The sequence below is a fragment of the Macaca mulatta genome, chromosome X (genome assembly GCF_049350105.2).
Source record: "Macaca mulatta isolate MMU2019108-1 chromosome X, T2T-MMU8v2.0, whole genome shotgun sequence".
Classification (NCBI taxonomy): Eukaryota; Metazoa; Chordata; class Mammalia; order Primates; family Cercopithecidae; genus Macaca; species Macaca mulatta.
This window is the reverse complement of record NC_133426.1, coordinates 21946459-21961731: the sequence shown is the minus strand read 5'-3', so window position 1 is coordinate 21961731 and position 15273 is coordinate 21946459. Positions and strand designations below refer to the sequence as shown.

Sequence of the window (15273 nt, the reverse complement as noted above, 5' to 3'; positions counted from 1 at the left end):
TCATACTAGATAACATTAGATATTATATATATAGTATCATTTAATCTTCACAACAACCCTATAGGATGGTTACTACTATTATCGCCATTTTACTGATAATTAAACTGAAGCTTAAAGATGTTAAGTAACTTGCCCAAGGTTGCAAGTTATTAGTGGCCAAGCCAAGATTCAAAATCAAACTGTCATACTTCAGAGCTCACACTCTTAACCACTACACCACACAATGTTATATACCCTCCTACCAAACTCAGTTAGCACCTGGGCATGCTCTAATAGCTTTATTAGTTACCTCTTGCTGTGTAACAAATCATGACATTGTTGCTATCTCCCCATCTCTCTGGGTCAGGAATTTGGAAACAGCTTATTTGGGTGGTTCTGTATCAGTGTCTCGGCGGTTGCAGCTAAGATGTCAGCCTGGGCCACAGTCATCTGAAGGCTTGGCTGTCCTGGGGATCTACTTCCAAGATGATGCACTCACATGGTGCTCCTAATGGGCAGGGGGCCCCAGTTCCTTCACATGTGGACCTCTCTGTGAGCTCCCTGAATGCCCTCACAATGTGGTGGTTGACTTCCTCCAGAGTGAACAATCCAAAAAACATGACCCAGCCTCAGAAGTCGTAGTCCAGAATTTCCCATAGCATCCTATTAGTTACCGTGGTAAGCCTTACTCAGTGTGGCAGGGGACTGACTGGACAGGGGCATGAATACCAGGAAGTGAAAATCACTGGGGCCTTATCAAGTGAAAAAGTGGAAAAAAATTACTAAGAATGCTCTGAGTGTCAGGATCTCTTTTAGGTAATGAGAAATTTGGATGAGGTGACCACTAAGTTTCTTTCTAGCTCTAAAAACAATGGAAGATTACTCTCAAATTCTATATATGAGCCTTATTTTCCCATGTCCCCAAATGCAACATCAAGTGGATTCAAAGATTTAATTTCATTACATTCCAAGAGAAGCCACAGGTGAGTATTTGCTAACTTAGCTTTTACTTTATGGTTTCAGGTAGAGCCAATGAAGTATGAGAAATTCTCCCAGTTTGAAACACAGTTATATCCTTAACAGCAAAACAAATCTATGTTTGATTTCCAGATTAGTTCCATAATTCGATGCCAGCATAAGCCCAGCCTCTGGACAAAGGCTTATCTTCTTTAGCAGAATATCTGTGATTAAACTGAGGGAAAAAAATCCCTTGTGTATAACAGCAAAGATAATAAAATCATTGGTTTTAGCCCTTAGGCCATGCTTGTTTTCAAGCCAAGATCTTATCTGTTTAAAATACTTCTTTAACTTGATTTGAGATGTATGAAAATACAAACTAAATACTTAAATGAGGTGCTTTTCAAATATTCATTGATATTGAATACTTAACATGAATTTTCTTCTAAAGATCAATCTATGTTAGTAGAAATGAAAACCAAATATGAGCTGTTCATTCTTCCCACCACTACCACTACCTGAATAGATCCAAAGAACCATGGAAGCTGAGTCAGAACATTCCTCAATGGCACACTGGAGCCCATTCTCTCAAAGCATGCTACTCTACAGGCTGGCAAACTGCAGCCTTGCCACCTGTTTTGTAAATAAAGTTTTACTGGAACACAGCCAGGCTCATTGGTTTATGAATTGTCCATGGCTGCCATGGCAGAGTAGAGAAATTACAACAAAGACAGTATGGCTTGCAAAGCCAAAAATATTACTATCTGGCAATTTACAGAAAAAGTTTGCCAGTCCCTGGTCTATACCTCTAGAGACTTAGCCTGAGGCAACCTATTATTAGCTCAAGATGTCCATGCATACCATATGCTGTTCCAAACATTTTTATGGAGAAAAGGAGCAGTCTTCCCATTTATTTTGCGGTGTCTCTTAACATACAGTAAAAGCATAAAGTTTTGTTGTTGTTAAAGACAGGATCTTGCTCTGTCACCCAGGCTGGAGTACAGTGCCATAATCATAGCTCACTGCAGTCTCAAACCCCTAGGCTCAAGCAATCCTCCCACCTTAGCCTCCAGAGTAGCTGGGACTACAAGCGCATGCCACCATACCCGGCTAATTTTTTGTTGTTTTTTTGTAGACACAGGGTCTTGCTATATTGCCCAGGCTAGTCTCGAACTCCTGGGTTAAAGCAATCCCCCCACCTTGGCCTCCCAAAGTGCTGGGATTACAAGCGTGAGCCACCATACCCAGCCAGACATAAATCTTAATGATAGAACACAGTGAGTTTTTACTCTTGTATCACCTGTGTAACCACCTCTGAGATCAAGATAAAGAATGTGTCACACACCTCCTCTCAGTCGATACCCCCAACAAAGGTAGTCATTATTTTACTTCTATCATATAGATTTATTTGCCTGTGCCTGAACTTTATACACATGGAACAGAACAGTATTTAGTCTTACACCTGGCTTCTTTTACTCAGCATTTAGTCAGTGGCATGCATACATATTATAATATGGAACAGTTCATTTTTTCATGGCTGTATAAGATTCAATTATAAGAATATACCACAACTTATTTACCTCTTCTGTTGATGGACACTAGGTTTTTTCCAGGTTTTTGCTGTTATGAATAAAGCTGCTCTGATCACTCCTGTACATGTTTTTTGGTAGGCATACAGATCTGCTTATTTTATTGGGAGTGGAATTTCTGGGTAATAGGAGATATCAACAAACTGTCAAACACTTTTCCAAATTGGTTGTGTCTTATTAATATTCAAAAATGTTGTTTGAATATATATCTTTTTTTTTTTTTTGAGACAGAGTCTTACTCTGTCGCCCAGGGTGGAGTGCAGTGGCGCAATCTTGGCTCACTGAAACCTCTGCCTTTTAGGTTCAAGTGATTCTCCTGCCTCAGCCTCCTGAGCCTGGCTAATTTTTATATTTTAATAGAGATGAGGTTTCATCATGTTGGCCAGGCTGGTCTCAAACCCCCAACCTCAGGTGATCCACCTGTGTCAGCCTCCCAAAGTGTTGAGATTACAGGCGTGAGCCACCATGCCCGGCCTAAGATCTCTTGAGGGCAAAAGTTTGAAATAATCCCCCCTGCCAATCTTTATATTTTGCTGTTTGTCCTGTGACACAATGGTTATCGCAGGGATTCCTGGCATGCCAGGTTTAGATATACAAGCCCTGAGCTTGGCAATGTGCTGGCACTTTACAAATTCATCTCATTAAATCCTCCCCTAAACCCTATGGGCTAGATAGCCTCAACATGTGGCAGACAGGACAATAGGGGTCTGGAAGGATAAAAACCTTGACTAAGGCCATACAAACTAGATCTCCGATTGATGTTCTTACCTTGCCCCTCTGAAAAGCAGCGAGATCAGTGTCACAGTTATCACAAAGTTAGGGTTAAGCACCAACCATCTCAGATCTTTGTTTTCCTCTTTAACCACCTTATTCAAATATAATTAAATTTGATGACAGCTACTGAGTATAACTCCTCGTACAGCAGATTTAAATCATTATAATTTCACACTATGCTCCATGTCTAGAGATGTTGCTACCCAGCTTGACAAGGGAAGAAAAATAAGAAGTTGTAACCACCCTGTAAAAATCTAACATTGAAAGATGGCCACAAGTCATAGGGTTCCACACAAAGGCATGGATTTGAAAAAAAACAAAAAAACAAAAAAACAAAAAACTACAGGTTTTTCTATTTTCTACTCAAGTCTGTATTGCATGCAGAAGCAGATTTAAGTGGCATAAATCAGAAAGTGATAATGGGAACTGAATGAAATTGTCATAAATCACGTTACTAAGTATAGTTACATGTTAGATGTAAAACCCAATTAAACAGATGGCCACATGCTGTCAGAATCAGCCCCTAATCAATAAAGATGTTCATTTTAGAGAATCACCTCAATTTTTCACTTCTTCAGTGAAGCAAAAAGAAGGCAGTTGTAGGGTGGGGGAAGTCCCAGGAAACCCAGTGGGGAAATGTGTAAGAAGAAACTCCACCTGTCTTAATTTGTAGTCCGGAAAATCAGAAAGGAGAGAGGGGAAAATAAAACTCCCCCAAAGGATTCCTTGTCATCTTGCCTGAGAATATAATTTACAATAAGAGCAAGCACTGGTCATTAGGAAAACAGAAACAGCTTGAATCTCTTAATTAAAATACTGTTTCAAATTGTTCATGTTGAAAACCCCTCTGCCCATGAGCTTTCATGAAACCACTGGTTTACCCTGAAATGGCTTCTTCCTCAGCAAACCTCTGATAGGATTAGCCCTTCGCAGGCAAGAAAAAGGCTGAGCAGGGGCGAACCCTGGAGATGGAACTATTATTAGACACACTTAAGTACCCTAAGGAGTAGTAAGCCTTCAGTGACATTTTAAAGTGGATGCGGAAACATTGGCTTTTCTTGCATAAGAGCTGATCTCTTACACTCGCTAGACTGGTGAAAATTAAGTCTACCAATGCCAAGAGTTGATGAAAATGAGGAACAACAGAAACACTTCTGTATTTCGGAACACCAGCTTTGGAAAACATTTAATGTTATCTGGTAGATAACTTCTTCCTATCAGCCAATAATTCCATTCCTGGGTGTATACACTCAGACACTTGTTTCAAGAGACAGTCACAAGAATATGCAGAGCAGCACTGTTCATAAGCAAAAACCTCGGTGTGGGGACACATAGACTGGACAATAAACAATTTGGGGGTACAGTCATGAAATATTATACAGCAGTGAACATGAAAACAGCCTACCATCACATGCTACACGGACAAATCCTAAAAACATATTGACTGAAAAAACACAGTTGTTTAAGATTGCATACAGTAAGATACCATTTTTACTATACTAAGAAACAAGTAAAAATAAACTACATATTGTTTAGGGATACCTATATAATTAAAGTTTTATTTTAAAAAACAAAAAAAATGATAAACCCTCAAATGAGAAGACTGTTACCTCTGTGGTTAGTGGGAGGGATGGTTCCTGATTGGGTGAGGGCGTCATAGGCACATATTAATTTTGTCATGTTTTCATATATTCTTTATAACTTATATGTGCCAAAATGCTACATATGTTCTTTCACATGTACCAAATATTAGGCAATAAAACGTTTTTAAGTGAATAATCTAAACGATTTCTATTTCCCAATAGAATATTGTAAATGTGATAATTAATAATATATTAAATTATAAGTATTAGTTATAATTAATAACTCAAATATCATAAGTTCCCATATAACACATGCAATTTAGTTCTCAAGTTGGCATTTAGGACCTTAAGAAAGCAATGGTAGCTTAGTGATAATGAATATTTATATAGTAAGAAGTGACATTCAAAATATTTAACAACTTACTTGGTTATGTAAATTAACGTATAAATAAAAAAATTCCGCCATCTGCTTGTCTGTCTTCTTTCTGTTCATTTCTCTCTCAGACCCAAGTCGGGCAGAGACTGCTATTCCTAACAGTGGCCACACGATGGCGGCTCTAAGAAGATGTGCCAGCTAGTAGTGGGCAGCCACAGCCTTCGGGCTGTCCCCTCTGACCAGAGTCCTGTAGGAACAACGGCCAGTATGGAGGACCCACGGCAGACTGGCTGACTGGCCAGAGGGAAGGCAGGATGCCTCCCTGAGGAGGTGGCCTGGCCTTTGAATAAAGATTTGAAGGCAATGGGAGCATAAACCAGGCAGGTCACTTGGGGAAGTTTTCCAAGAGAAAGCGAACCCCCGGTATAAATATCCCCAGAGCAGAGCGTGTCAGATGTGCTCTACAAACACGAAGGAGGCCAGTGTGGCTGGAACAGGAGGAGGGAGGAAGAGGGAGAGTGGCAGGAGTTACGGGCAGAAAGATAACAGACCTTAAGGCCATTATAAATAATTTGGTTCTTTCTCTGAGTGAGATGGGATGTTGATAAAAGCTTTTGAGCAAAGAACTGACATGATATGATTGTAAAAAGTCTTAAAATTGCTACAATATTATATTTAGAATAGACTGAAGGGGGGTAAGAACAAAGCAGGGAAGCCAATGAAGAATCTATTCCCATAATCCAGGTGGGAGATAGTAGTGGTATGAACAAGGGTGGTAAATTCCATCCCCTGCATTCAACACCATAGAAATGTGATTAAAACCATGAGATTAGATGTTATCACCAAGCAAGTGAGCAAAGATGGAGAAAAGAGAACAGAAAAGGTGCAAGGACTGAGCTTTGGGGCATGCCATCATTAAGAGATATAGGAGATGAGGAGAAACCAGCAAGGATTTCAGCAGGAGTTGCCCACCTTCCCCAAGACAGGCCACCACCAACCAGAATTTCATGTTTGTCATTCTCATGAATGTCTTTACACTTACACTGCAAATGGATGGACCGCCAAACAATGTGTAGAATTGTTCTGCATGAATTTCAACTTTATTTGTATCATATATCATACTTGATATATTTTCCCAAGTTGTATTTTTCTGCACAACCTAACACTTGTGAAATTCATCCATGTTAATATATATTGCTCATTTTTCACTGCTTTATGGTACTCCTTTGTGTGAATATGCCACATTTGACTCACCTTCCTGCAGAGGAATACGTAGGTTATTTTGCTTTTTCTAGTATTATAAATACTGTTATGAGCATTTTCGCTTGGGCTTCTTTATGCCTTGTGCAGGAGTTCTCTAGGGTAACTGTTCCCAAACTTTAGCATATATTACAATCACTTGCAGGTTTTATGGCACCAGATTTCTGAGCTCCACATCCAAAGTTTGATCAACAGATCTAAGGTGGGGCCTGGGAATTTGCATTTCTAACAAGATCCCCCATGATGCTATTACTGCAGGTCCAAGGACCACATTTCAAGAATCACAGCACTAGAGCACATTCCAGGAGCACAGGTCATGGTCACAGGTATGCATGGACATCTGCAGCTTTTTGAGATATTGTCAAATTGCCCTGCAAAGTGGATGAGCCAATCTATCTTGCCACCAGCAATGAGTGTGTGTCCTTATTGCCAAGGCTGGATGCTGTCAGACTTTTTATTTGTGCCAAACAGATCTTAATAATGTTTTAAGGCCAGGTGCAGTGGCTCACGCCTCTAATCCCAACACTTTGGAAGGCCAAGGTGGACAGATCACTTGAGGCCAGGAGTTTGAGACTAGCCTAGCAAACATGGCAAAACCCCATCTCTACTAAAAATACAAATAAAAAAAATTTAGCTGGACGTGGTGGTGCACACCTGTACTCCCAGCTACTCAGGAGGCTGAGGCACAAGAATAACTTGAACCTGGGAGGCAGAGGTTGCAGTGAGCCAAGATCACACCACTGAACTCCAGCCTAGGTGACAGAGGGAGACTCTGTCTTGAAAAAATAATAAAAATAATAATTTTTAAAATTTATCATGGTATTTTTAATTACATATACCTGATACATGTAAGTAGAAAACCTCAAGACATAACTTCCTAGCATTAATAACAACATTTCCAAGCTTCTTTCTTACATACAGATCGTCCTCTCAGGTTCTACAATCTGCTCAGTTACCTGCTGTTTTCCCCACCAATCCTAGGAACGAACAAAATGGTATGGACAAAATCAGTAAGGCCATTATGAGAGGAAAGTGGAAACTTGCTCCTTTTCATGGCAAACTTCATTATGGTTTAATCTGGTTTACTGTAGTTGATTTTTTTTCAATCAATGGTGACATAAAGCTTTTAAAAAAAAAACTAGTAAGGTGAAGAGAGTGAGGAAAATTTGGCATATGGGTAGGAAAACAACCTTCCTTCACCAGCATACCCTGCCACTTTTGGGGGAAATAAGGAATGCCTTACCCTCCATCATAGTCACGGAAAAGTTCCTTCCATTTTATACCAGATTACCAAGGAGACAAGGAACCAGTACTTACGGATCTGGTTGGTGGATGCACTGTAGAAGGCATTGACGGTCGTTGGATTTGTAAACCACCTGTAGAAAAAGAAACAAATGCCAGAGAGTAATCATCATTATACAGGCAGGAGGGAAGCAAAGACAAACACAGCATGGCTGGGTTTATTAGCAGATAACCACAGAACAATGGGGATGTTGGACATGAGGGGAAATTATTCCCTCAGTTTAGGGTGACTGTACTGCTCAATGAACAATCTCATCCTGAATTGAACACGGCTCAATGAGAATATATTAACAAGCACAGTTATTTATTGTTACTAACTTAACAGAATAAAAAAGTCAGCATACCAGTGCTTTTGAAAAAGTTTTTTTTTTTATTATTATACTTTAAGTTCTAGGGTACATGTGCATAACGTGCAGGTTTGTTACATATGTATACTTGTGCCATGTTGGTGTGCTGCACCCATCAACTCATCAGCACCCATCAATTCATCATTTACATCAGGTATAACTCCCAATGCAATCCTTCCCCCCTCCCCCCGCCGTGATAGGCCCTGGTGTGTGATGTTCCCCTTCCCCAGTGCAAGTGATCTCATTGTTCAGTTCCCACCTATGAGTGAGAACATGCGGTGTTTGGTTTTCTGTTCTTGCAATAGTTTGCTGAGAATGATGGTTTCCAGCTGCATCCATGTCCCTACAAAGGACACAAACTCATCCTTTTTTATGGCTGCATAGTATTCCATGGTGTATTTGTGCCACATTTTCTTAATCCAGTCTGTCACTGATGGAAAAAGTTTTAATGAGAAATTCTAGAATCTAAAGGGCGCTCCCTGAAATGGAAACACAGCAAGTATATATTTGCCAGACCCTATTCAATGGGTTGAATGGACAACTGTGTTTCTATGCTGCATCACCTCTGGCCTGTCCTTTAAAAAGTTCTGGATTGGTGACAGCACAGAGGTTCATTTAAAGAAAGATGAATAAAGTCCAACTACGCTACCCAGAGGGTCTGCCTGCTCCAGTGGAAAGTGTACTGCCTCTATCACTAACTAGCTGAATTGTGTGGGAAGAGTCACCTACCTTCCTGGGCTTTAGTTTTAGCTATAAAATTAAGGCATTGCATTAGGACATCTTAAGGATCCCTTCTATCTAAGAGGAGTCTACACCCAAATCTTAAATGCACAATAGGTTACTTGGATCAGCAGCCAGCAAATTTTTTTCTGTAAAGGGTGAGATCATAAATATTTTAGGCTTTACAGGCAAAGAGGCAAAATCAAGGATATTATGTAGGTACTTAAGAGCAAATTGTCCACAAATTTCATTGATGAAATTCAAAAAATAATAATAGTAATCAAGTACAATTATGTCTTTTTTTTTCTTTCTTTCAGAGACAGGGTTTCGGCATGTTGGCCAGGCTGGTCTCAAATTCCGGACCTCAAGTGATCCGCCCACTTCAGCCTCCCAAAGTGCTGGAATTATAGGCGTGAGCCACCATGCCCAGCTGAGTACAATTATTTCTACTACAGGCCTATCAATGAAAATAATAGAATTGTTTTGGGGTGAGATAACATTTTGCTTAATTGGGGTTCTAAGTTATGCTTATCCAATTTGCACGTTCCTCAAAAAACTAAAAATGGAGCTACTATATGATCCAGCAGCCCCACTGCTGGGTACATACCCAAAGAAAGAAAATAACTGATGAGATATCTGCACTCCCATGTTTGTTGCAGCACCGTTTGCAATAGCTAAGATTTGGAAGCAACCTAAGTGTCCACCAACAGGTGAATGGATAAAGAAAATATGGTACATATACACAATGGAGTACTATTCAGCCAGAAAAAAGAATGAGAGCCTGTCATTTGCAACACATGGATGGAACTGGAGGTCATTATGTTAAGTGAAATAAGCCAGGCACAGAAAGACAAACATTGCATGTTCTCACGTATTTGTGGGATCTAAAAACCAAAACAATTGAAATCATGGAGATAGAGAGTAGAAGCATGGTTACCAGAGGCTGGGAAGGGCGGTAGGGGAATCGGGGAGAAGTGGGGATGGGTAATGGGTACAAAAAATATATAGTTAGAAAGAATGAATAAGATCTAGTATTTGATAGCACAACAGGGTGACTATAGTCAATAATAACTGTACATTTTAAAATAACAAAAATAATATAAGTGGATGTTTGTAACACAAAGGATAAATGCTTGAGGGGATAGATACTCCCATTTTCCATGATGTGATTATGCATTGCAGGCCTGTATCAAAATATCTCATGTACCCCATAAATATTTACAACTACTACCTACCACCAAAAATTATTTTAATTAAAAAACAAAAACAAAAACAAAAAACCAAATGAAGTTAGGGCTTCCCCATCATCAAACCAACTGCAAACATTTATCTCTAAAAATTATTCTTAGCTCACGGGCCATACAAAAACAGGCAGCAGGTGAGATTTAGCCCACAGGCATAGTGGCCAACCCCTGACTTAGATGGTTGTAAGTTTCAGTGACTGCTTGTTATGATTAAAACCAAGCAATTCATCTTAAGCTAAATTACTAAAAATAAACTCATAAGCCCAGCAGTGGTATGCAAATATAGTTCCAGCTACTTGGGAGGCTGAGGCAGGAGGACTGCCTGAGCCCAGAAGTTCGAGTCTAAAAAAATAAAAAAGGAAAGAAAGAAAAAAATATGTGTATAAATCTCTTTCTAGAACAATTGTTTTACTCATTTATCTCTAATAAAATAATTATGTCAGACTAACAAATTAATTTATGTCAGGTTAATATGAAACTAATGTGAAATCCAATTGTTGACACTAGTTGATAAACTCATACCTTCTCCCCAACTATAAAGAAGTCTAAGAATATGTCATTCTGTTTTCATTGTCCTTATTATTAGCTAACATTCACTGAGCACTTACTATGTCCTAAGCACCTTCTATTCATCAGTTTTTCCCCACGGCAACATAGGAATTATTAGCCCATTTCACAGATGAGGATAATGAGACTTAGGAGCATTATGTACTTGTACAAGGCCTGGTCTGTCTGACTTCAAATCAGTTCTCCTAAGCATGATATTATACTGTAGACATTACTGGAAATCAAGAAAGAGTGCCTCCTCTCTTTTAAAAACCGAAACCTAGACATATTTCCATAAAATGCATATTCTTTTCCTTCAAATTTAGGGTATTTCAATGAAGCCCTAGTGTTTAACATAAACTTGCTGGTTGGCCTACTTTCCTGAGGAAACAGTAAACGGGAAAGCACCTCTATTGACCTAACTTGGCTACCTGTAGTAGGTAAAGTTATGGCCAAGTCCTAATCCCTGGATCCTGTGAACATGTTACATCACATAGTAAGAAGGACTTTACAGGTGTAATTAAGCTTAAGGACCGTAAAATAGAAAGATTATCCTGGATTATTCAGGTAGGCTAAATCCAATCACAAGCCCTTAAAGCAGACAACCTTGTTTGGCTGGAATCAGAGAGATGCAACAGAGGAGGAAGTCGGAGGAGCCACTGCAGAGCAGGAAGGCAGGGATAGTCCGGGGTGAGAAGGATTTGACACTCTGCTGGCTCTAAGATGTAGGGGCAATGTATGAGGACTGGATAAAGCCTTCTGAGAACAAAGAGTAGCTTCCAGGCAATAGCCAGCAAGGAAGTAAAGACCTTACCCCTACAACCAGAAAGAACTGGATTCTGCCAACAACCTGAATCCCCTTGGAAGGGGATGCTTCCCAGAGCCTCCCCATAAAAGCCCAGCCGGCTGACACTCTTAATTTCAGCCTTATGAAATCCAAAGCAAAGAAACAACCAAGCTACCCCAGACTTCTGACCTAGAGAACTGTGAGATAATAAATCTGCGTTGTTTTAAGCTGTTAAGGTTTTAGGAGTTTGTTACAGTAGCAATAGGAAACTAATACACTATCCTAAGAACCCAACATTTCTAAGTCAAAAGGGGAAAATCCAGGTGGGTGCCTTGGCTTCTAAATAGCACTGGACTGAATCATAATATATACAAAAGATAATGTGTATTCCTAGAGCTTGTCCCTTCTCTTTTTGTTCTTCCCAACTCCCCTCTCTTTAAAATAACAAACTTTTAAAACATTCAGGTAAGGGCTATGCAGGGAAAAGTTTCCTAACTGCTGGTAGACAAAGGTAGACAAAGCAAACCAAACAACCAATCTCTGAAATGAGAACTTAATGGGGCTTCTGAAGCTTCAACAAGAATAACGAAAACATCTTATTTCAGACACATGATCTTACCATTCCTGAGCTCCCAGGGCTCTTATTGACTCTAGGGCACATTTGGAGCCTTGATAATACCCAGAGCTGATATTAAGCAGCTGCACCAGTAGATCCTACCAGTTGTTGATGCTGTTATTTCTCCTATTTGTTCAGGGCCCATGCCAAACCAGCTGTTAAGCATTTTGTATATCTCCCGTATTACATCCAAGTTTATTATATATTTAGTTTTACTATTCTCTAATGTAAGGCTACATGTGCTAGTTTTAATATGTGTTTGTGAACTTTTTTACACTCCTCCCATGAAGAGATGGAATCCAAATTCCTCTCCCCTTGATTATGGGTTAGCCTTAGTGACTCACTTCTAAAGAATAATATGCAGCAGAAATGACAGTGCGACTTCCAAGGCTAGGTAATTAAAGGTGATACAACCTCCCCCTGATGCATATAAGCACACCCTCCCTCCCTCCCTCTTTCTCAGAAAAGCTGCTCTTTGAAGTTTCTATATCAATCAACATGCTGTAAGGAAACCCAACATACATGAAGAGGCCATATGTAGATGTTCTAGTCAACAGTCAGCATCAACCATTAGCCATGTGAGAGAGGTAGCCTTCCATATGACACCAGCCCCAGCCACTATTTGACTGGAACTACATGAAAGACCACAAATGGCCAGGTGCAGTGGCTCATACCCGTAATCCCAGTGCTTTGGGAGGCTGAGATGGGCAGATCACCTGAAGTCAGGAGTTTGAAACCAGCCTGGCCAACATGGTGAAATGCTGTCTGTACTAAAACTACAAAAATTAGCTGAGCTTGGTGGCGGGCACCTGTAATCTCAGCTACTCAGGAGGCTGAGGCAGGAGAATCACTTGAACCTGGGAGACGGAGGTTGCAGTGAGCTGAGATCACGCCAATGTACTCCAGCCTGGGTGACACAGCGAGACTCTGTGAAAAACAAACAAACAAAAAACAAAAACAAACAAACAAAACCCCACCAACAAGAACCATGCAGCTGAGCCTAGTGATCCCCAGAACCATGAGAGAGAAAAATAATTACTGCTGTTTCAATACTCTAAATCTGGGGGAGGTTTGTCACACAGCAATAGATAAATGGAGTGCTGAAAAGTTGGCTATCCACAGACTAAGTCCAACCCAATGGGCTGAATCTTCCCAGAAAACTGTTTTGCTTGCCGAACACAATGGCTTAACAAACGATTGAATTGGAATTTATTTAAGTGGTGTGTGTAGTTACTAGTTTTCCACAGTCCCCACCACTCCCTGTTGTTTACACCCATGTAGGTCAACCATTTGTTAACTGGCTGGCCTCTGAAGGCATCTGAGTTTGCACAGCTTATCTCCCAACAAGATTTTAAGTTGCTTATGGGCTTTGACTGCTGGTTGGCCTACTTTCCTGAGGAAACAGTAAACGGGAAAGCACCTCTATTGACCTAACTTGGCTACCTGTAGTAGGTAAAGTTATGACCAAGTCCTAATCCCTGGATCCTATGAACATGTTACATCACATAGTAAGAAGGACTTTACAGGTGTAATTAAGCTTAAGGACTGTAAAATAGAGAGATGATCCTGGATTATTCAAGTAGGCTAAATCCAAGCACAAGCCCTTAAAGCAGACAACCTTGTTTGGCTGGAATCAGAGAGATGCAACAGAGGAGGAAGTCGGAGGAGCCACTGCAGAGCAGGAAGGCAGGGATAGTCCGGGGTGAGAAGGTTTTGACACTCTGCTGGCTCTAAGATGTAGGGGCAATGTATGAGGACTGGATAAAGCCTTCTGAGAACAAAGAGTAGCTTCCAATTGGACAACACATTGCTGTCCAAATGGTATGTGCTGAACAGAAGATCACAAATCCATTAAAATGAATTTATTGCTATGTATACATCCACTTGAATAAACACAGAATATCATTCAAGTGCTTTAAATTCTTCTTACTATGTCTTTAGGGTACTTCTGCAGTCTGTGTTTGAGAAAGGATTTGGTGGATAAGGTAGGGAGAGGTCTCATAGAAATTTCAAATCCCAAAATAATGGAGACGAAATTATACTGGAGAATGAGATACATAAAAGGAATATAATACCAAAATACAAGAATCTGAAGAAAAAGACATTGGTACCCCTATTTCTTTGGACCATATAAAATAGATATACATCAGGCTAAAGTTTTACGTTTTTCTTATCAACTCTTACAGGTAGTCTAGGGAATATGGAATGGAAAAGCCATAGTATATTTATTGCTTTCTTATTAATATCCTGCAGATTATATCACTCCCATTCCATGCTATAGATAATGCTTTTCCAAACAAAAGTTCTGGGCAGGAACATAATTTATAAAGACATTTAATATATCTTTACATTTTTTTCAAAAGATAGAGAATTCAGACATGTTTGGTCACAGTAGAATGAGAGTGAGTTAATAGTGACACTGACTTAAAATAATTTCTGTCAAAGAAGGTGATCCTGAGGGAAAGAAATTACTTTCAACTCAAGCCAAGCAGTAAGTAAATCCTCTATTTTTAAGCAAGCTGATGAAGTGACAATTCTGTGAACCAACCCCTAAATATGTACCTTCAGGGATGGCCACCCAATTAATTTCATTCTTGCTGACATTTCCCATTGCCTTAGAAACTTCTTAATGCACATTAGTGCAGCTAAAATGGATTCCATGAGAATGAAAGATAAAGGGTCTTTATCTCTTACACCCACAAAGAAGCAAAATGTTATTTCAGGGCTTTGTGAAAATATAATCGTGATGTGCTGTTCAAAGTAAACTAGTGTAGTAGAGCTACTCCAGAATCATCCCCACTCGATTAACTCATGAAGTTTCAGAACTGAAAGATGTCAATTCAAGCCAATGAGTATCATGAGGCTAAAATTCTCTACAATGCCTGAAAAGGAACAGCCAGATGTTTCCTTTAAAAAAAGAAAAGGAATTTACTCATATCCCTTTACTATGCAAAGAAGACCTTAAATTTCTAAATGCTATTTCCCTGAAATAGACATATAGACTGAGGAAACAAGAATTGTAAGCATTGCACTGATTTTCATTTCTGGAGAACTTTTCCCAAAAGTTAACCAATTTAATACCCTTGTGAAAGAGCTATTTGTTTTTCAGTGACAGAAAAGAAAACCACACACATCTCAGTTTGCCTAAGTGACAAAGCAGTATATTTCTAAGGCATGAATAAAATATTAGAAA

The 15273-nt window shown here is 39.6% G+C and overlaps 1 protein-coding gene across 3 annotated transcripts in view; it reads right to left on the bottom strand.

Moving 5' to 3' along the window:
* The window catches only part of PHEX (phosphate regulating endopeptidase X-linked), a 227400-nt gene that overhangs the window by 52396 nt on the left and 159731 nt on the right, over nt 1-15273 (bottom strand). For all 3 annotated transcript variants that reach the window (XR_013412723.1, XM_077988390.1, XM_001087261.5), the window contains one exon: nt 7836-7894. Coding sequence is in view for 2 of the 3 variants with exons in the window: in XM_077988390.1 (XP_077844516.1) it covers nt 7836-7894 (59 nt within the window). In the remaining variant the exon portion in view is untranslated. The remainder of the gene's footprint in view (nt 1-7835; nt 7895-15273) is intronic.